Source organism: Orcinus orca, chromosome 21 (assembly GCF_937001465.1).
Source record: "Orcinus orca chromosome 21, mOrcOrc1.1, whole genome shotgun sequence".
In the NCBI taxonomy this organism is placed as follows: Eukaryota; Metazoa; Chordata; class Mammalia; order Artiodactyla; family Delphinidae; genus Orcinus; species Orcinus orca.
The window spans coordinates 29,303,877-29,326,125 of NC_064579.1; the positions used below are offsets into that span (position 1 = coordinate 29,303,877).

The 22,249-nt window shown below is 37.7% G+C and overlaps 1 protein-coding gene across 8 annotated transcripts in view; it reads right to left on the minus strand.

Moving 5' to 3' along the window:
* Positions 1 to 981: 981 nt before the first annotated feature.
* GPM6A (glycoprotein M6A) overlaps positions 982 to 22,249 on the minus strand; it is a 287,922-nt gene continuing 266,654 nt past the window's right edge. For all 8 annotated transcript variants that reach the window (XM_049704160.1, XM_033407804.2, XM_049704162.1 and 5 more), the window contains exons 4-7: positions 10,680 to 10,833; positions 6,607 to 6,683; positions 6,007 to 6,072; positions 982 to 3,098 (exon numbers count right to left, since the gene is read on the minus strand). In XM_049704160.1, the coding sequence (XP_049560117.1) occupies positions 2,946 to 3,098; positions 6,007 to 6,072; positions 6,607 to 6,683; positions 10,680 to 10,833 (450 nt within the window). In that variant the 3' untranslated portion in view covers positions 982 to 2,945. The remainder of the gene's footprint in view (positions 3,099 to 6,006; positions 6,073 to 6,606; positions 6,684 to 10,679; positions 10,834 to 22,249) is intronic.

The following is a 22,249-nucleotide window of genomic DNA, read 5'->3' on the forward strand; positions in this document are numbered from 1 at the left end:
TGTTTCTTCAAGGTATGATAGTTTAATTCAAATTTTATCATGTTCAGCATAGTTCCCAAAAGGAAATTACTCACTTTAAAGATAAATGTGTATTTTTACAAAGAGAAATGGATTTCTAAGTTGTCAAAGATTATAATTATCTTATGATGATCAGTTTTTGAAAAGCACATATTCTGAAATTCTTGTTCACGTTGATATTCTTTAACATATCATTCTTTATTCTCTCGTTGCTATGCTAAGAATTTCATAAACACTGGAAGGAATAAGAATTATCATTTCATAAGATTTGGCTAGGGGTAATTTTTGTGTTGTCTTCAAAGTGACTTTTTAAAACATAAGACATTTTCCTCAGATCTACTTATAATTATTGTAGATATCAGCAACCTAAGTCTATGAAATTTCCAAGTCGTCATTTATAATAATACAAAAATAACTGAAGGCTAATATAATTCCTTAGGCCTTATAAAAATTAAGTTTTTTTAGATTATTATTTTAAAATTGCCATTCCTTCTGGTTTGGCCAGAAGGAATTACATCCAAAACAAACAAAAACTCTGGAAAAAAATTTTTTTTTCATTCCATTGCTCTCACCTTGAAATTTTGAAGCCAACCAAGAATCATTTTTCTTTCTGAATTGCACTAGTCTTTTTAGTTTCTCTGTTAGTTTACGAAGCACTAAAGAAAACACAAAACAATAAACATTAGGCAAGGAAATAGCATAAACTGGGAATCGTTATCATCTGCTAAATGAAATGACCTCCACAGTCTCCATTCCACCCTCTCCCCACTCAGCATCCCCATCGTATGGTTCATGCACAGAATTTTCATTGCCTTTTGAAGTATCAGGTCAGCTCAACCGAGGCAATAAGCATCTGAAAGAAATAGCGTCTACTGCATTGGAAAGAATGCACACACATAAGAAAGAGGAATAAACAAAACAAGAAAGAAAAAAACAAAAAAGAAACACTGCAGAAACTAATAATAAGTACACAAAGTACACAAGTGTATTTATTACATTTTGCAAGCACTTTGTTCTACATTTCAAAAACGCCACCATCAAGCTGTTGGCACATTTATGTACAAAACAGATTAATTGTAATGCCTGCTACAAAGCACTCTTTGTGAAAATACAAACTCTAATACCAGAAAAAAAAAAAGCGCCAAAAACATCAACATCATTACATAAGTTTAAAAGACAGTTTTAAAAATCATCACAAACTATTAAGACACAGAACCGAAACACTACAATATAGAATTTAAAGAAGCCCATTAATACTTTTGCTGAATATCTGTAATACTGCATATATCAGAAAAATGTTGAACCAGTAAGATAATCTAAGTGTAAAAAAAAAAGAAGCAAAACCCCAAATTAATTAAATAATACTACAGAATGCATAATCATGCCACAGATAAGCTAGTAATACCCCCCTTCCTACTACAAGAACTTGTAAAATTATGGATGATGCATGACTAGTCATTGTACAAAGATTGTTTCACTCAATAAATTTTATTAGAAATGCACTTACACTGAGAAAAGATTTCACAATGGTCAAATCAGTGCACAATACTACCTAGTTTTTACACTGACAGCAAAGTCTCGTCAGGCTATATCATTTTAAAAGACACTTTACAGCATTCTTGTAGCATTAGAAATAACCGAAAGAAGAGTTAAGGTTAAAACAAACACCAAATTTGGTCCAATAATACTGATTGCTTTTTTTTATTCTTTTGATATAGGTACGTCTTATAAATGAATACGAATGAACATTTGGTTAAAATGACTTACTGGAAATAAAAACACAAATATATCACTACACTTCAAAAGGATACATTGTATAGTGGCCTCTGACCACACTTTAAAAAACACTACAGGTAAACCGACATAGATTGGAAGGCTGCAAGCAAAGCTATTGTATTAATGGAAACCTTTTCAAATATATCATACACAATTTGAGGGATAGTTTACAGAGGTGCAATCCATTAAAATTTTTTAAAGTAGGTAAAACAACTTCAGAGGGGTTAGTGTGCTTATTTTTAATACACCACCTTCATAAAGGTAATTAATGTCCCACATTAACATATTAAAAGTTCCAATCCAGCCACTGCTTAAATCACAAAGAGATCATTTGCCAATAGTCCACAGTAGTTATTTCCGTTAAAACAGTCTCTATACTAAACTTTAAAAGGTAAGCCTGGTGTCACAATCTTAAAAAGGTAAGTAGCCATGCATAAGCATTATTGTTTCTACATGCTCACGACAGAAACATGAGTCATCAGAGAGTAATGCCTTTTAAGTACATCAAGAAAAAATACAATGTTAACAAAGATAAGAAGCACTTTTTTTTTTAAACCTACTCTTACAAATTTAGAAATTGCACCTTAGATTGATGAAAACATTAACCAGGGCCTATAGCAACGTGGCCACTGATCTTCAGACAAGATTTGCATGTTTCGGGTCATCATGATATCATCTCTGTCTATCGTTCATAATGTACAATGGTCCCTTTGAAGGTTACCTGTAGTTAAACTAGTTACCGAAATCAAAACTAAAAAGTATAAAAAGCTATTTTTCTTTTCAAAACATAAGAAATAATGCAAAAGGTATAATGTATAACACATGGAAGTGGTTAAAAATCAAAGAAATCTCTGCATTTGACAATGTTAGTCTCTTTGATCTTACAGAATTATTAAATGAGTTTGAGAAATTTAAAAAAGAAAAAAAAAGGCTGGATAGGAGCTTGTAGGAGAGCTCTGATTACACCAATTTAACAAATTAGGAAATTAAGTGCTAAACAACAAAGAACTGTATTCAGGTGATTCATAAGTCACCCTCCATATCATTGATGAGAAGCACTTTCATTTTCTTTTTCGAAAGGTTGGATGGTTGGATGGCCCTTAGATAATCACCAATGCATCTGAATGGTGGAAAGGACGGGAAGGCGCTGTTTATGTGTATGCGTTGAGCCGCTCTTTGGAGCGAGTAGAGTGGATATCATGAAGTTCCTGTTCCTCCTTCGACTTGATGTCCTCATACTTCTGCATCCGGCAGGCATCTTTCACATAAGCCCAGTTGGCAGACAGAACCATAAGGTAGTGGACCTAATCAAAGACAAAGATAATTTATACTGGAAGTCTGTTCTGTGTCTTCATTACACCTTGCTATCAGGAAAGAAATATTCTAATTATATACTTATATAGAATATGTTCATTAACAAAATGGAATGAAGATTTCTGCTGTAACACAAAGAATATAAATACAATATATTCCTTCCTCAATCCTCCAACTATGACACTGTCTTCTCAGCTCCCTTTTTTCAGTATCTTCCTTCTCTTTCAACTCTGAAGTACCCAAGGGTCTTAATTCAATATTTTTAATCTTTATGTGATGTTTCCTGTCCTTTTGTCCTCATTTACTCAAACCCAGACTATACATTTCATGTTTATGTATTTATGTTTTCTAATCCACTGTGGGAAACAGTCTCACATACAATGGAGTCCAGTGAACTTGAATTAATGAGATGATATATTGCCCACAGTGCAACGGGAAGAGGGCTCATGGAAACCCCAAAATAAACCTGTAGATTTAATTAACAAGTTAGTTTTCCATACAGTGAATTTTGCACAATGAATTTTATGTTGCCAACTACAAGAAAGCAAGCACTGTGTCATACGAATCATGAATATTTATATACGTTCATAATAGCTAGAATAGTGCCCTGTTCAAAAAGGAAGCTCCTGATTTTTCCTGAATAGACTGAACAATGAGATCACTTATTTGTTTTTCTTTCTTTCCCTCCCTCGTAGTCTATGAGAGAGAAAAAGTAGTTTTCGAAATGATGAATTTTGATGGACGAATAGGAAAAAGAAACTAAGTTGTCAGGTATATACTTTCTCTGAGTTTTAAAGGGTACGCATTTTTTTTTTTTTTTTCCGGTACGCAGGCCTCTCACTGTTGTGGCCTCTCCATTGCGGAGCACAGGCTCCGGACGCGCAGGCTCAGTGGCCATGGCTCACGGGCCCAGCCACTCCACGGCATGTGGGATCTTCCTGGACCGGGGCATGAACCCGTGTCCCCTGCATCATCGGCAGGCGGACTCTCAACCACTGCACCACCAGGGAAACCCCTAAAGGGTAGGCATTATTTTTATCCATAATTTAGTAAAATAGAACACTAAAATTTTTTATGGAAGTATAGTTCATATTCTATATTATGTACAGTATAGTGATCCACAATTGTTAAAGGTTTTATTCCATTTATAGTTATTATAAATTTGGCTATATTCCCTGTGTTGTACAATATATCCTTGTAGCTTATTTTATACATAATAGTTTGTACCTCTATTTTTTTTTTTTTTTTTTGCGGTATGCGGGCCTCTCACTGTTGTGGCCTCTCCCATTGCAGAGCACAGGCTCCGGACGCGCAGGCTCAGCGACTATGACTCACGGGCCCAGCCACTCCGCGGCATGTGGGATCTTCCTGGACCGGGGCACGAACGGGTGTCCCCTGCACCGGCAGGCGGACTCTCAACCACTGCGCCACCAGGGAAGCCCAGTTTGTACCTCTTAATCTCCTACCCCTATGTTTCCCCTCCTCCCTTCCCTCTCCCCACTGGTAACTGCTGGTTTGTTTTCTATATCTGTGAGTCTGTTTCTTTTTTGCTATTTTCACTAGTTTGTTGTACTTTTTAGATTCCACATATAAGTGATGTCATTCAGTGGTTGTCTTTCTCTGACTGACTTATTTCACTTAGCATAATGCCCTTCAGGTCCATCCATGTTGCTGCAAATGGCAAGATTCCCTTCTTTTTCATGGCTGAGTAGTATTCCATTATATATATATATGTATCACATCTTCTTTAACCACTCTTCTGTTGATGGACCCTTAGGTTTCTTCCATGTCTTGGCAATTGTAAATAATTCTTCTATGAACACTGGGGTATGTATCTTTTTGAACTAGTGTTGTTTTTTTTTCTGGATATATACCCAGGAGTAGAGCTCCGGGGTCATATGGTAGTTCTATTTTTGAAGAACGTTAAAGTTTTGATTAGTCAAAACAGGAGGTAGGCTGGTTCTAGAAAAGTAGGGATGGACATAAAGAATCCAAGGTCAATTCTAAATGGTGACTACTGTAGTATGTTAAGGCAGTCAATGGACAGCAGAAAGAAATTAACAAAACAATTTTGACACAATGATACAGGAAAGAGATGTATACCAATAAGAAAATGAATAAGAATTAACTCATCATTTTTGCGTATTGAACTGGCTATACCATGGGTGAGTTTACTGGGCACCTTCTAGAGCTCTATGCTACTTATATTCTAGGACACAAGGACTGAGGACCTGGGCTGCAAAAGCTCTGACTGATGTGCAGAGTACATTGTTCATTGTTGCCACTTGGCATTCCCTTGAACAAACCGGAATTCACGGTGAGTTACAAAGAAGGGACGGTGTCTAGCACATTGTAGGTCCTCAAAACTCAGTAAAAGCCTGACTTTCAGGACTCGTTCTTAATATTTCTGAAGAAAGTTAGATACAGAAGACACGACACGAGACTACCAAGGTTTATGTGGGGAGAAATAAATGAATCCTTTTTTCCTAAGTGACTCAGTGTGGCTTTTATATGTTCTGATTTAAGGAGGAAAAAAGGATAATATAAGTCAAGGAATTGATTAAATTACTTGACTATCCCACTGATACATACTTATATGCTAAAGAAATGATTTTTTATGTTAATAGTAGACTCATATCTAAAATGCTACTTATTTTGGTTAGTGTTACCAATATTATGGAGTGTCTGAATTCTTCAACTGATTACCAAATATTAGGTCTATTGTAATGATAATCCTTCTTTAGATTAAGCCTTGTTTTTCACTTATTTATTTGCCCATTCTCCTCCACATTTTTTTTTTACTTATATTAAAATACATATGATTTGTATAGACTTCAGACATTAGAGGTAAGTTATCGTCTCTACAGGCAAAGTGCAACACCAAGATTGAGGTCTTACCATAGCGATGACTGCAGCCCCAGCTCCAGCAAGGGCCACGATGAACAAGTGGAAGGTCATGTTCAGCTGCAAAGGAAACCAAAGAGAAACAGAATGAACATCAGGGTTACAACAGAAGAGAGATAAGGATGCCTGCTGCCTTACAAATAAGAACTCTGTTCACCTTTAACAGAAGTGCACCCGTGAAAAATCACTTCACCAAAAACATTATTACAGTATCTTTTCTCCTGCAAGTTATTTAAATCTTTGCAACTGTACCATTTTAATATAATTTCATTTTAAAGATGAAATCATGATTAATAATCATGGTTTCCAGTAACAGTATAACCACAGAAGGCTATGTTATATCCTTTAAAATATAACTTTATGATTTTTCAACTTTCATTAAAATGACAGTTTCTAGAAAAAAAATTATGATTTTTATCGAAATATGCAGAGTATCTCATATTTATTTTCTAGTCCCTCTGCACAACATCACTGGATGTGACCTTGCCTCTGAAAGAAAGAGGGGGAAACTCAATGTCGATTTAATTATATATTCCTCAAATAACGAAATGAACCTCAAATTCTGACAAAATTAAAGGCTGTGAAAACACTCACCTCAGTGGATTCACACATCCTCAGGAAATTCTCCGAGACAGTGCAAATTTTCTTTTCCTCTCCAATTGTCACAATCCCTGCAACATGGAGAAAATTACAGTTTAGCATTATAAATGTCTTCAAGCTCCCAGAGAGAGAAAAAGAAACTTGAGCTGATAAAATCTAAGCAAGTTTCATTTTGTTATATTGTAACAAAAATTGTTACAAGCTTTCATTGCTTGACAATAATTATGAAAAAACTGAATGAAAGATCAAGACTATTTAGGCCTCAAGCAATTAAAAACATTTTCAATCTGAATTCAATGGAATCTAGCCACCAGAATCTTCATATTCAATTGTAGCTACTTCATTGGTTTGGTCCATTAATGTCATGGTATAGGCATCAGGGCTTCCCTGGTGGCGCAGTGGCTGGGAGTCAGCCTGCCGATGCAGGGGACGCGGGTTCGTGCCCAGGTCCGGGAAGATCCCACATGCCGCGGAGCGGCTGGGCCCGTGAGCCATGGCCGCTGAGCCTGCGCGTCCGGAGCCTGTGCTCCGCAACGGGAGAGGCCGCAACAGTGAGAGGCCCGCGTACCGCAAATAAATAAATAAAAGTGTTCTGCTGGTACAAAGCCTCTGTTAGTCTATAAAATGTATTGCCCAAAGGAGCAGTTTTTCTCTGCTAATTCTGAAAACAGTGCTATTAGTAAGGGGAAATAAAAAGCTACAATTTCACTACTATTTACCCTTGCTCCAGTTGGTTTATGGACCGACTGCATCAGCATCTCCTGGGGAGCTATCACAGATACGTATCTCTGGACTCCACCACAGGACTGTTAAATCAGAATCTGTGACTGTTTGCCAGGAGTACTGCATTTTTAACAAGCACATAGGTGATACGCTGCCACAGTCCTCATGTTAGAGAAGTGATCAAGTTCATCCTAAAATGGGTCTTTGATTTTGTTTGGAGAACTACTGAAGTGTTGAACACATATATACATGAGCAGAAAAATTCACAAGTTCTGGGCAAACTAATACCTAAGCGTTTAGCACTTGCTGCATAATAATATATGCACACATTATTGAGTTTTAATATGTACGTATATACACACCTTCTTAGCTTTGAGGCGCACCATCCCCTGACCATCTCTGTGGAGCTGCTACCGTCCTGCTTGGCCAAGAGTTTGGGCAATTATTTCAGTTAAAAAAAATCTACTTGCAGTACCTCGAATGCAGAGATCCCTCTCTGCGACCTTCCCTTTTTGCCAAGACAGCTCTAAGCGGGGGTAAAAAAGAACCTCCAGAAGATGTGACTAGTGAACCATCATTAGTGAGAAAGCTTCCCAGGAAAGGCCATCTTTCTCCACGTTGATCGATTACAGATTTCATTCATTCACGTGGAATACCTTGGCTGCGCGTACATTTCCTCACCCATTTCTTTATTCACATTCACAGCAAAACTTCCAGGAAGTGTTGCCTTTGCTCAGTCTGCAATTTCTTTCTTTCCATTTCCGCTTAAACCCTTTCTAGTCAAATTCACCCCGATCCTCCATGGAAATTTTTCTTATAGAGGTCACCCATACCCTCCAAATGGTGAAAGCGGAAGACGAATTCTCGGTTCTCCTTGTACTTGCCAGTCAGCAGAACTGGAGGCAGGTGATGACTTCTGCATCCTTCATGGTCTCTTCACTTGGGTTCCAAACTCTACAGTCTCTTGTTTTTGCCTTTCTGCTCTCATCGGCTTCTCCCTCTCAGCATCTCTGTCTGGTTCCTCCTCTCCGCTAGGACCCCTTTCATTGGTGCTTCCCAGTGTTCAGTCCTCAGTCATCTGTCTCCTTTGCTGATCTCATCCTGTCTCAGAGCTTTTAAAGACTTCAAACATTATCAAGACTCCTAAATCCATATAGCCAGGCCCATACTACTCTCCTGAAATTGACACCCATATATCCAATTTCCTACTTGACAACTCTGTTGAGATGTCTAATAAGCATCTAAAAATTAACATTGTCAAAACTGAACTTTTGATCTTCTCCCTCACCTGCCCCACTCCTGAGTAAGCTCTTCTGGTTGGCTTTCCCGTCTCATCTCATAGCTAATCCATCCTTCCAGTTGCTCAAAAAACGAATTCTTTCTTGAATCTTCTTTTTCTCTCAACCCCACATACAATCTATCAGGACATTCTGTTGTCTCTGTCTGTACCCGTCATAATCCACATTTTGGGGAGTGAACGTTCTTTTCTATTCTGATGCCCCTTGTTTATAACTTGATTGTATATGAACATTCAGCATTCCTGTTAAGGACCTATTATCTGGAGGGTAAATAAGTGCTATCCAGGCGGTAGATTCTGTGTTAAGAGCAAACAGAAAGCCTTTAAGGCTGATGTAAAAGGTTTCATGACATCTGAAAAGTGCCTTCCCTTCCATGTCACAAAGAAAAGCTAAACTTGCGTAAATCCTGGTAACTATGTTGTAAACAGTGCTAAGATTCAAAGAGCAGCTTTAATCATAGTCATGCTTTACACTTACTGGAATTAGGTCCCGTATAATATTTGAGACATACTGGACTAAAAAAAATATTGCTTGTTTATTTCAAACTCAAACTTAACTGGGAGTCCTGTAATCTACCTGGCAACCCTCTCTGTGACACTAGTCACATCTTTTCCAATCTTAAGTTTTCAGATCAGCAGAATTAAAGGAAGACATTGTAGTATGTGTGGTGGTGGTTACTGAAGTCAGGGCCGTGGTTTTCCAAGCAGGTATTTTCCAGTGACCTGCATCCAGCAGCTGGGGCCGACGTTTCCTTTTCCTGTGTTTACGTGGGACGTGATTCTGAAGTTAAAACCTCCCCAGTGGAAGAGCTGTCCACATTCCCTCCATCATCTTCTTGCCAAGAACCTCATGCACAGAGCAGATCATCCTGCTTTTCATTTGGGCCAGACAATGGGGGCTGGGGACTCCTTCTGACAAGAGGGTGGGCAGGCCACACTTTTGGAACACACGGCTAGCTGGGGATAGACTAGTTCTATCTGTACCCTACAATCTGTCTACAGTATAACCTTAAGAGCCACAGGCTTGCACATACCATCTACTGAAATGTTTCCCACTTGCCTGAAGTATGAGGAAACCCCCATTAGAGAAAAACATTTAGAACGTTCTTTAGATTTTAATAGCTGTGTTGTGAAAAAAGGTCCCTTTGAGCCTGTGAATTTGCATATCTTTTATAAATTCTGTAGCCCCCATGTTTTTACAAATGATGGGATAGAATTCTAAACAGGTTAGGTGAGATTAGACTCTACACGTTCATAGTTCAGTACTTGTTTTGACAGGAGAGGCAGTTAATTTCTAGCTAAGAAAAGACTGAAGCTAGTTGGGGGTGAATCCTGGCTCTGTCACTTACTAGCTGTATCGCCTTGGGCAGGTAATTGAATCTCCTGCTTCCTCAATTTTGTCATTTATAAAGAGGATAACAGTGTCTGCCATATTTAATTATTGTAAGAATTAAAACATGTCAACATATACAAACCATTCAGAATAGGGTCTACACATTGTAAGTCCCTATCTACATAAGAAAGTATTATTATGATGTGAGGTTTTAGGCCTAAATAAAAATAACCAAAGAGGACTACTGATTTATTTAACATTTTTTGATTTTGTTATTATGAAATGCTAAGGTGTTTTGTTTTGTTTTTTGCCCTATTTCAGAAGACGAGGAAGTACATATTTCTTAGATGACCTTCATAGCAGACTTCACAGATTGTATAGTTTATCATGAGAGAATGAAAATACTATGCAAACATCACACTGAGTAGGAAAAGTTCACAGGAATCACGACAGGAAAATCAAAATGATAACTTGCCAACACCAGGAAACACAACCTGACAGCCTGTTCACATACACATGCTTGCGGGTTCATGTTGTGAAATCAACTTCCAGTCACTCTGAAATGCCTACTTGTTTCCGAAAGAATGACTTAAACGTGAAGACTCTGATACATCTGTCTCTTTGATAGAAGAGGCAATGATGGCTCCACAGTGATTTACACTATTTTAGAGGCAGTTATTTGGGAGAAACCACATGAGCCAGAGATCCACCTACCAAACTGACGAAGGTCCAGGCAGAGATTCGCTCCCTCCACTAAGGTGGTGTTTCGGCAGATGGTCCACAGGTTGAAGTACATGTAAACTGGCAGCGAGGTGAACGCCGTGACTCCCAGCCAGGCCAGCATGAAAAGGTATGTCAGCATAATAAACTGCAAGAGAGAAGTCGAGACAGAAAACACATCATCTACCGGAAAAGAAGAATTTTATGCTTAACTTACACAGCTCAATATCAAAGGTCTGAATGATTACAACCCAGGTAGGCACTGCAACCTGGGAAGCTGAGAGATGGTGAATATCATGGGGAACGGGAAGAAACCTGCCAGAAAACTGAGCTTCTGATGTGCAAAGGAAGAGACCATCGAGCTGCATCTTGATGCCTGTTTCGTTCATGTATTTATCTTAAAGATCTCACCGCACATTTTTTAAACTTTAGAAAACATTAACTGGTAAATTCACAGGGGATTCTGCACAGTGAGTTAAAACCTTGTCAATAACTTTATGTTACAACTAAATGGGCACGATTTTATATCATAAATATTTAAGCTACTTAATTGTGTTTACATTTAACATTCTAGATATGATGATTCGCAAGTCATTTTAGTATATAATATTAGTGTGTACTTCTACTCTTTTTTAATGACTTCTGTAAACTTTAAATCTAAGTCTTCTTTCATGCATATTAATTTTACCTCTGATTGACTGATTGATTGACTGACCAAACATCAATTGATATGCCACTCACTTACAGTGTCCCCAGCCTAAATGTCACATTTATTTAGCAATAACAGGGGCCTTAGAGCACATTGATTAAAGGCACAGACTCCTGGGCTGGACCGAGTCTAGGCTGCTCTTTATGTCTCTGTGTCTGCCTCTGCAAGAGAATACCTCATAAATTGATCTACAATTACAATCACAATTGTAATCTACAATTACAACCACTGCAGGATTGTAGAGAGGCTGGAATGAGATGATATGGGAAAGGCATTCAGCATCGAATCTGGCACATAAGAAGCCCAGACAAAGTATTAGCTAGTTTTTATTCTAGATAGTATTACTGTGGTTACTACTCTACCATCAAATATATATATCTGCCTGAATGATAGGACCCTACGCAATAAGGAAATTAGGCTTCGTTTCACGTTTGGAGAAAATAAAAAGAATGAGGACTTCTTCAGTCTGGGAAAGTTATTCAAAGAGGGCTCCCACTCAAGGAGAAAGACTCTAGAAAGTTTGGAAACCACCCCAAAACTGAAGAAATCTTGTTAACGGAACGCCTTGGAGTGGAAAAAGCCCTGTTTATTAACATTTTCATTATTCACAATTGTAGCTCTCCAGGCTAATTGACAGTCTCAGGAACAATGAACATGATATGGCCGCTCCAGACCCAGTTCTCTGGAGGGAGCTAGTAACTCGGAACCCATGGGACAGTAATCAGTGTGCTTTTGGCTTCGTCCTCTCTATCTTGTTTTTCTTTCTGTCCCACGGGATTTTTCAAAAGCTTCTTTTGTAGGTGCTATTCACTGCAGGATGGGACGTAGCATTCAATAGGTTTACACTCAAAGCGGCGTGGAGCCCTCTGAAACATGGTGCTGCTGCTACTCGACAAGGCAATGAAAGGAGTGACTCTTAAACCACAGTTCTGACTCCTATTTGCCATAATGTTATGGCACGGCAGTAAAGCTGAACGTTACAGAGTAAATCTTTGCTGTGAGAAAATGTTTTTCATGACGACTAGTGCATAACTTTTGTTCTAAGACACAGCAGACTTTACTTTTGAATTGGAGTACCTAGCAGTTACATTTCAGGGGGCAGCAGTTCACGGTCACTAGAGTATCCAAATTGAAGATGCTAAAAATATAAGTCTATCTTCCTATTTTATGTTTCGCTTAGAGTCTGATAATTACTAAGACTGACGAATTACTTAAATTGATCAAGTGTGATTCCAGGTAAAAATTCTCTGTATGTAATAAAATATCTCATGATTATCATAAATTATTTCTAGCTTTGCACTAGAAATGTGACAGATATGCATTCTGCTGTCTGAGCATTAAATAAATAAATAAGCTACTTTGTTTAAAAAATGAGGTATAATTGATACATAATATTATATTAGTTTCAGGTGTACGACATAATGATTGGATATTTGTATATATTGTGAAATGATCACCTCAATAAGTCTAGTTACCATCTGTCACCAGACATAGTTATGAATTTTTGTGTGTGTGTGATGAGAATTTTTAAGATCTCCTCTTTTAGCAACTTTCAAATATATAATACTGCATTATTAACTATAACCACCATGCTGTACATGACATCCCCAGGACTTACTTATTTCATCACTGGAAGTTTGTACCTTTTGACCCCCTTCACCCATTTTGACCACCACCTCTGGCCACCATCAGTCTGTTCTCTGTATCTTCAATAAGCTACTCTTATTAGAACAATTTCTGAGCATTTGAAAAATTCTTCTGATTTTGAAAATCTTATTTTTTCCTTTATTAACATCTATTCAGATGAAACACTTTCTGAAATTTAACTCTGCAATATCTGTTTGGGGAGTTTAGTGAAAACAAACAAATAAAAACTGGAAGAAATAAAATAACCCTGGACTTGACATCAGAGGACTGGATCACTGACATCTCACTTAAGGCTCAGAGTCACCTCCTCATTCACAAACTGGAAATTAGCAGACTTCTCTCACAGGGCTCAGATATGAAATCACTTAACAGTAAACATGGTCCACGGTAAATCTTAACTTAGGAAGAAATCCCAAGAGAGAAAGTTGTTTGATTCAGCAAAAAATTATTTTTCATTTCTAAAGGTGAGGTATGGACAGACTAACCTATTTACGTTGCATTTGGTGTTTATTGCCTTGAACAGCAAGGAATTTTACTTTCTAAATTCAACAGCTGTGGCCCTGTTTATAAGAAAGGAGGGAAGGATGGGTCTTGTGGAAGTTTGACATATAAAGTAGGCTCAGTGGCTTTTCTTATTTCGGCCATTGTTTAATATATCACTCACATATTAAAATGCTGACCATTTCCTCCTAACTCACAAAGAAAAAAAATCTCAGTAAAATTTCCTTGGTTTGGTTTAGATTAGTTAACTTGTTGATCTGCGATGGTAAAAAAAGCCACCATTAAATGATAGGGACTGAGTGCCAGATTCATAATTAGTATCCAGCAATCTCATTATCACATCATTATTTGAGTACCGTTTCATCAGAACATGCAAATGACTTTCACAATAGCATCTTCTTGTTATCCTATTTCTTGTTTTGTTTTTGTTTTTACTCAAAATACATTTGTTGATGGTTAGTATTAAATTCAACAAAATTGCTGTGAATTACTTCTTAGTGGCTTAAAATTTTAAAAGAAACATGTAATTATTGCTTTGATCTCAACCTGGATATTCTAATCATTGTTAGAAATTTAGACGGGAGGTTGAAATATAGAACTGCGGCAGACAAGGTTTTTATAACCTTTGAAAGAAGGCTAAAATAGATGATTAATCCTTGCTTACGTAGCTATTGAGAATCCAGTGTATTTAACTGGAGAATGACTTGTAAAAGGTAATTCGTTTTTCGTCTGAACTCCTATGAACTTAGGCTTGATGTCTAAGAAAATCAGACTTTGTTGAGCTACAGGCTTTCTGGGCAACTTTAGCAGATGTGCACCAATCAGGGTAAAAATAACATCTTAGAATTTAGCAGCCCTGCTGAAAAAGAGCCAGCTGACCCTGACTCCCAAGTCTCTGAGTCTATGAACTATGTAAACACTGAAAAAATAAGCCACATACCAAATGGAATGTTATGATATAATGAACAAATTCAGGCATGAGGCAGACCCAACCTTTAGTGAACAAAATGGATCTATGCAAACATATACCAAACGTATACTGTTGGGTTCCACTCAGGTTACTGTCTATAAGGTCCCTTTCTCATTAATGTTTCGAGACACAGGATATAAAAGGACTTAGCTAAATCTTAACTCAGAGCCCCCTCATTTCACAATAATTATGTTTTCAATGACATTTCCTCATTGTGAATGGATTTAAAGAGTATCGACTCAATCATGTCCCCACTTGAACAGCAAAAGGAAAGAGTGTAAAAAAAAAAAAAAAAAGGAAACAGCTTTAGATTTCATCAAAGGCAGAAATAGCTCCAGGCTTAGAGATACTGTCCTCAAGCAGTCTCACTGGATGGACATGCACTGAGGGTGCACAGCCTCTGATAGTGCTTTCCACCTGCGGCCACACGTTAGGATCATCTGGCAAATCTGAGAAAGAGATGCTCAGGCCTTGCTCTTGCCAACTATATCTGTATGTACAATAGTGGGTGTCCAGTGTGAGGAACTACTGCTCTACTGGAATCAGTAAAGCTCTCGTGAGTCCATTTGATGTGAAAACATCTTTGCTATTTATCTTTAGGCTCTTCAGGGTACCACACCTGAAGGAGAAAAAAAAAAAAAAGTACAATTGGGATGATTTGCCAATGTCAACAAAACAGCCAAATGCACGGATGAGTGAGGAACTGGACGTGAACCAAATTTCAAAATCAAGACTTCCCAAATTCAGCACGATGGAAATTTTCAGCCAGAAAATTCTTTCTTATGGGGAATGTCCTATGCGTTGCAGCATGTTTAACGGCATCCCTGGCCTCTATCCAATAGATGCCAGTGGGGTAACCAAAGTTTCTCAATGTCCCCTGGGGGTGGGGTAGGGAACTAGCCCCTGGTTGAGAACCACAGTTCTAATATGAGAAAATACCAAGTCAGAAAAAAAAGCAAATGGACACCTGAATATACTATCACTAAGAATGCAAAATGGGACAGCATTAACAATACTGAACTCAGTAGGCTCTGAAAAGTATACAGTGTGAAGTTAGCGGCAGAAAAAATTTTTACGTTATTATGTAAATTACTTGAAAATATGCAAGCATCATCATTGTCAACATCATGGCCCAAAACTATCTTAGCGCAAGTAGTGATCAGAAGCTTTCTTTAAAAAATTATTTGCTTAGTTATAGCCACTTTATCCACAATTGCCAAGACTTGGAAGCAACTAAGATGTCCTTCAGTAGGTGAATGGAGAAATAAACTGTGCTACATCCAGACAATAGAATATTATTCAGCACTAAAAGAAATGAGCTATTAAGCCATGGAAAGACATGGAGGAAACTTAAATGCATATGACTAAGTGAAAGAAACCAGTCTGAAAAGACTACATAATGTATGAGTCCCACTATATGACATTCTGAAAAAGGCAAAACTATGGAGCCAGTAGAAGGATCACCGGTTGCCAGGGGTTGCAGGAGAGGGAAGGATGAATAGGTGGAACACAGAGGATTTTTAGGGCAGTAAAACTCTTCTGTATGACGCTATAAGGATGGATACATGTCATACACTTGTCTAAACCCACAGAAGTTACAACATCAAGAGTGAACTCTAGGGCTTCCCTGGTGGCGCAGCGGTTGAGTCCGCCTGCCGATGCAGGGGACGCGGGTTCGTGCCCCGGTCCGGGAAGATCCCGCATGCCGCGGAGCGGCTGGGCCCGTGAGCCATGGCCGCTGAGCCTGCGCTCCCGGAGCCTATGCTCCGCAACGGGAGAGGCCACTGCGGTGAGAGGCCCACGTACCGCAAAAAAAAAAAAAAAAAAGAGTGAACTCTAAGGTAAACTATGGACTTTGGGTGATTATCATGCGTCAGAGTAGGATCATTCATTGTAGCAAATGTACCATCTGGTGCAGAATTTTGATAGTGAGGGAGGCTGTACATATGTTGGGGTGGGGGGGATATAGGAAATTTCTGTACTTTCTGCTCAATTTTGCTGTAAAGCTAAAATTGCTCTAAAAAATAAAATCTATTTTAAAATATATTAATTGTAATGCTTTCTTCTTTTTACCTTGCATTGGTCTCATTCATTCAACAAATCAAATTAAAATACTTCAGAATATAACACAGGATCCATCAGGAGTTTCCACCTGCCTTATCTAACACTTGGATTACCACAGTATTCTGAAAAGTTCATTCTAATTAGCACCCTGAAGGTTACTCATAGAACTTCTTTCTATCTTCCGAACCCCAGATGAAAGTCACTTACTCATTAATAATGAAAATATCTCATGTGTCAACAACATGTACTGTACGAAGCCTTAGGTATTATACTGGTCAACAACATCTATCACAGACTTTAACTGCTCCCTGTGCAAACACTGTAAGTCACCCACGTCCATCAATGTGCTCAGCATGTATGTGCTTACGTAGAGCTTACTTTTTCAAGTGAAAACAGAATTCAAACAAAATCAAATTATATTAAAGGTAAAAGCATCAGTGGCACCTTTTCCAGCAAATATTACTACAGAGGAAACTTCCTCTTAGTGAGTACTATTTTATTATCAATTACATTGTAAATATCTGAGAAATGTATTTTTGACCAAGAATCCCAATATAATACTAGGCTTAGTCATTCCTCAGTGAACTTTTGAGTTTTATATCCTTAATATACCATTTCCCCATAAGGTAATTTAAAAACATAAACTATTGTAGTTAATCTCAAAATGAGAAAAAGAGATAAAGAAATTGAGTCTCAAAAATATGGGGAAGCTTCATATGTTTTGTAAAATGTTACTGATTTAAAGGCAAAGTCAGAAAAATATATAACCCTTGCTTTTGTTTGAAGAAAATATAAAAATAAAGATCTTTTATGTGGAGATTATTCCCAGTACAGTGGGCATGAAATTCCTGACTGAAAAAGAGAAATATCTATTAATCAATGTTTTAAAAGGCCATTTGTAATCCAGAGTTATTATTTCATCCCCAATCTAGTGACCTATTTATAACTCTTACACGTATGGAAATATTTGAACCAATTTAAATATTTGAACCAATTTTAAAAATTAGATTTCTATTTGCAGTGTCACCCGAACATATAAAATCAAGGTTACTCACAGTACAAGCAGCTACTGTGAGTGAATGTGTTCAGGATGTTACATTGGGATTCATAAAATCTATGAATTTGAGGACATTTTCTATCTATCCTTAAGATGAATTTCTAGCTTTATTATAAAATTTGCTTGAGCAGTCTATACCTGCAAATGACTTCATTTAAACTAGAATATCTTTATAAGCAGAAATGGAAAATTCATTAGTTATGGAGATATTCCCTTAGAAATTTTCACTGGGTATCAAAGTCTAAGATTTAATTTTATATTAATTAAATAAGAAACTGAGGGTTTTGAGGATTCTGCAGAAATGAAAATAGGGGTCCATAGAGTATTATCCTGCTATGTACAGTTTATTTATGATAAATTGTATTTTAGCATTTTTTTTTTTTTTTCGGTACGCGGGCCTCTCACTGTGTGGCCTCTCCCGTTGAGGAGCACAGGCTCCGGACCCGCAGGCTCAGCGATCATGGCTCACGGGCCCAGCCGCTCCGCGGCACGCGGGATCCTCCCGGACCGGGGCACGAACCCATGTCCCCTGCATTGGCAGGCAGACTCTCAATCACTGCGCCACCAGGGAAGCCCAGCATGATTATTTTGAATAGATCTATTTTGTTGAGGAAAACATGGATCAGAGAATGTGTTAATGTCTTTAGTTTTCTTTTCCAATTAATAGTACTTTAGATGTATATGAAATAATGTGATGAGAAAGATACTTTATCTCTGAGTCTTCCTCTCCAAAGTCCAAAGCCCCAGTCTAATCATGAGAAAAATATCAGACAATTTTCAACTGAGGTACATTCTACAAAATGCCTAACTACTCCTCCTCAAAACTTTCAAGATCATCAAAAAACAAGGAAAGTTTAGAAAAAGTCACAGATCAGAGTAGCCTAAGGAGAAATGGCTAAACTGTAGTATGGTATCTGTATCCCCTGAGTGGGATACTAGACGAGAAAAAGAACATTTGATTTGGTAAAAACTAAGGAAGTCTGAATAAAGTATGGACTTTGGTTAATAATAGTGTTTCTATATTGGTTCATTAAATGTGACAAAGGTACTATGCTAATGTAAGGAGTTAATAGGGAAAATTGAGTTTTATATACATGGAAACTCTCTGTACCATCTTCATCTTTCTGTAAATCTAAAACTATTGTAAAACTATAAGTTTATTTTTGAAAAAATACTTTAGGATTTTAAAAATATAAGGAGTCATAAATGCTATGAAATTATATCCTAGGATGATCTGATACATAGAGAAGTCTAAAAATGCCACTTGAATACACAAATTTAAAAAAGAAAGGCTTAGCAGAAGACTGTATTTCATGACTTGAGTGATCAAAAGAACAAAAACAAAAAACAGAAAACAAAACCTTGGCTCAATATTTCGAGAAGTTATTTTTATTTGAATAGAATTCCAATGATGACTTATGATGACTGGAGAGGAATCAGGATGATTCAAACTTTTTCTTCCATTTTTCATTTCCAGCAGTTTTAAGTCTCTTGAATGAAAAATTCTAAAACCAGAAGATTTACTTTTTTACAAGAGATTTTCCCATTTTGTCAATGTCATCTTCTAAGGCTAACTGAAATTTTTTGTCAAGTTTTATGCCCTAAATCTGAAAAGAATGACACCCATGTTTTCTTTTTTGGCTATAATTTAGGTACCAGCAGAGTTAATGTCTGGATGGTCACACTGAGATTGGTGTACTGTCCTGTATTTACAGACCAGTTCTGAAATTGTAAGTGCAGGCAGGAGATCCACCTCAGATCCCTGTGGCAAACAAGCTCCTCGTGCCATCTTCCACATGAACTGCTTTTTGAAACATTATTTCTAAATATTACCACTATGCCTGAAGCAGTTTATGTTCCCCCAACCTCCCCCTTTTTTCTCTACTGAGAAAGTGTTAAAGTGCATTGTTGTAACCTGAAACAAATCATGTTGCCTTCTTCAGGTTAGAGTTGGAATATCCTAGAGAGAAACTAAGCCTTATTCTAGGAACTTGGCAGTCTTGGATCAAAACTGTTACTATCTTTTTAATTTACTTTGGAAGATACTGGATTTTAGAGACAGACTAGAATGCAGAGTTCCTTGATGACACTTTAGTTAGGAAGTTACCTTAGAACTCTTTATCGGCAGAGTCATCAAAATAGAAAAGTACCTATGATGACTGAGTTATTTCATATCCCACAGAGCATCCCTGTCTTGTAAAAAGAGATAATTCATGATTGTGGATAAAGGTTAAAATGAGGACATCTCTGCAACGAAGGAACTTTCCAACCATCAATGAATGATCTCACCAAAGGGCAAAACAAAAGTGACTGGTGAATTACTAACAACTCTCACAACCAGATAATTCTCCTATGACGTTAGCCCAAATAAAACATAAAATGACAAGGCAAATCCTGACCATGAGTTTAGTGACATGGGCTCTGGGCCAGATGCTCAAATCCAAATCTGGCTCCACTGCCCACTAGGTACTCATCTCTTGCTAGCAGATTCCTCATCTGTGAAATGAAGGTAACTAATATTGGTATCTACTTCACATAGTTTGGAGGATCAAATGCCCTAGTGTTTCATAAAGTCCCATGCATAGCAACTGGCATATGTAAGCACGTAACAACCATTTCCTATTATTAATACTGGATTTATTATTAAAACTTAACTTTAAGCTATGAAAATGAGCCAGGAGTCATTACATAGTGAATAGATGTAAAGGGAGTTCTATAGAGTATGTCTTTACGGACACTAGTCTAATACGCTGTAGTCAAAATCTATAAACATCTGAGGCTAACAGGAAGGATTAAAATAAATACAGTTCGCCTTCCTTTTTGACGTCCTTGGATTTAACCACGGCAAATGGAAAATATTCTTTAAAAACATCCCAAGGCTTCCCTGGTGGCGCAGTGGTTGAGAGTCCGCCTGCCGATGCAGGGGACGCGGGTTCATGCCCCGGTCCGGGAAGATCCCACATGCCGCGGAGCGGCTGGGCCCGTGAGCCATGGCCTCTGAGCCTGCGCGTCTGGAGCCTATGCTCGGCAACGGGAGAGGCCACAACAGTGAGAGGCCCGCGTACCGCCAAAAAAAAAAAAAAAAAAAAAAAAATCCCACAAAGTTCCGAAAAGCAAAACTTGAATTTGCCACACACCAGCAACTATTTCACAGCATTTACATTGTATTTACAATCCATTACAGAGTGTACTTTGTATTAGGTATTATAAGTAATCTAGAGACGATTTAAAGTATACGGGAAGATGTGTGTAGGTTATATACAAATACTACACCTTTTTATACAAGGGACTTGAGCATCTGTGGATTTTGGTATCCATGGGGGTCCCGGGACCCATCCCCTTGGATACTGAAGCACTATAAATAGAATACGTTTCTTCATCTGTAAAATGGGGGTAACAAAGGTAACTGCTTATTTTTGTTGCTTTAAACATTGTGTGTGGCATACTGTTGCTGTTATAAGCCACACTGTTATGAGTTGAACTGTGTTCCTCCAAAATTCATATGATGAATTCCTCACCCCCGTACCTCAGAATGCAACCTTATCGGGAGACAGGGCTTTTACAGAGGTAAGCAAATTTAAAACGAGAGCCCTAATCCAATGTAACTGGTGTCCTTTAGAGAGGGAAATTTGAGCACAGACATGCAGACAGGGAGAACACCAGGTGCAGATGAGGGTGATGACTGAGGTGATGCTTCTATCAGCTGGGATCTCCAAAGATTACCAGCAACCCGCCAGAGGCTAGAGGAGCAGACCTTCCGCAGAGCCCTCAGAAGGAACCAACCTTGCTGACGTCTTGATCTTGGACTTCAAGCCTCCAGAAACGCGAGACAATAAATTCTGTTGTTTAGCCATTCAGTTTGTTGTACTTTGTTAGGGCAGCTCTAGCAAATGAATACATATACTTTCAAAATTTTTACTGCTTTATGTAACACTTAGAGCAGGTGGATTTATGCAAAGTAAATGTATTAATTTCCACAAAGAGTAGCACGTTTAAGAACTCTTTTACTTCAAAAGTGTTGGGCTTAAAAATCTGAAGTGTCAGAACAAGCATAGATAAATTCTGAGATCCATATTGCTATCATAATACTAATGGGACATTGTTAGAAATAAAAGAGTGATGGGTGTAACAACTGTCCCATGATTTCAAAATGTGAGCCACTGAATGCCTCTCGTTACAACCGAATAAATATATATATATTTTTGGTTTAAAAAGTTAATGGGGAAGAAATTCAAAGAAAATAAATATTTCCATATTCTTTAAACTGAAGTTCACGTTTAATGTATTTAGTAACATGTTTGACGTGTATGCAACTTAGGGCCATTTGCCATTTAATTTAAATATAATTTGTTACTTAAAATATTTTAGTAACTTTTGACATGATCTTAATAAGCTAGTTAATGGTGCTTACCCCCCAAAGGTTAATACTGTGCTGTTGTGTTTTATGTGCCTCACATTAAGGATTTCGAATGACAGCATTAAAAATTTGAAATGAACTTGAAGTGGTCTTGATACTGCATGAGAAGAAATGCATAATGCAGATCGTTATGCTTTCAAGAGTATTCATTAGGAAAAGAGAATATTGATCAGCGTCTTGGATTCAGTGATCTAAAGCT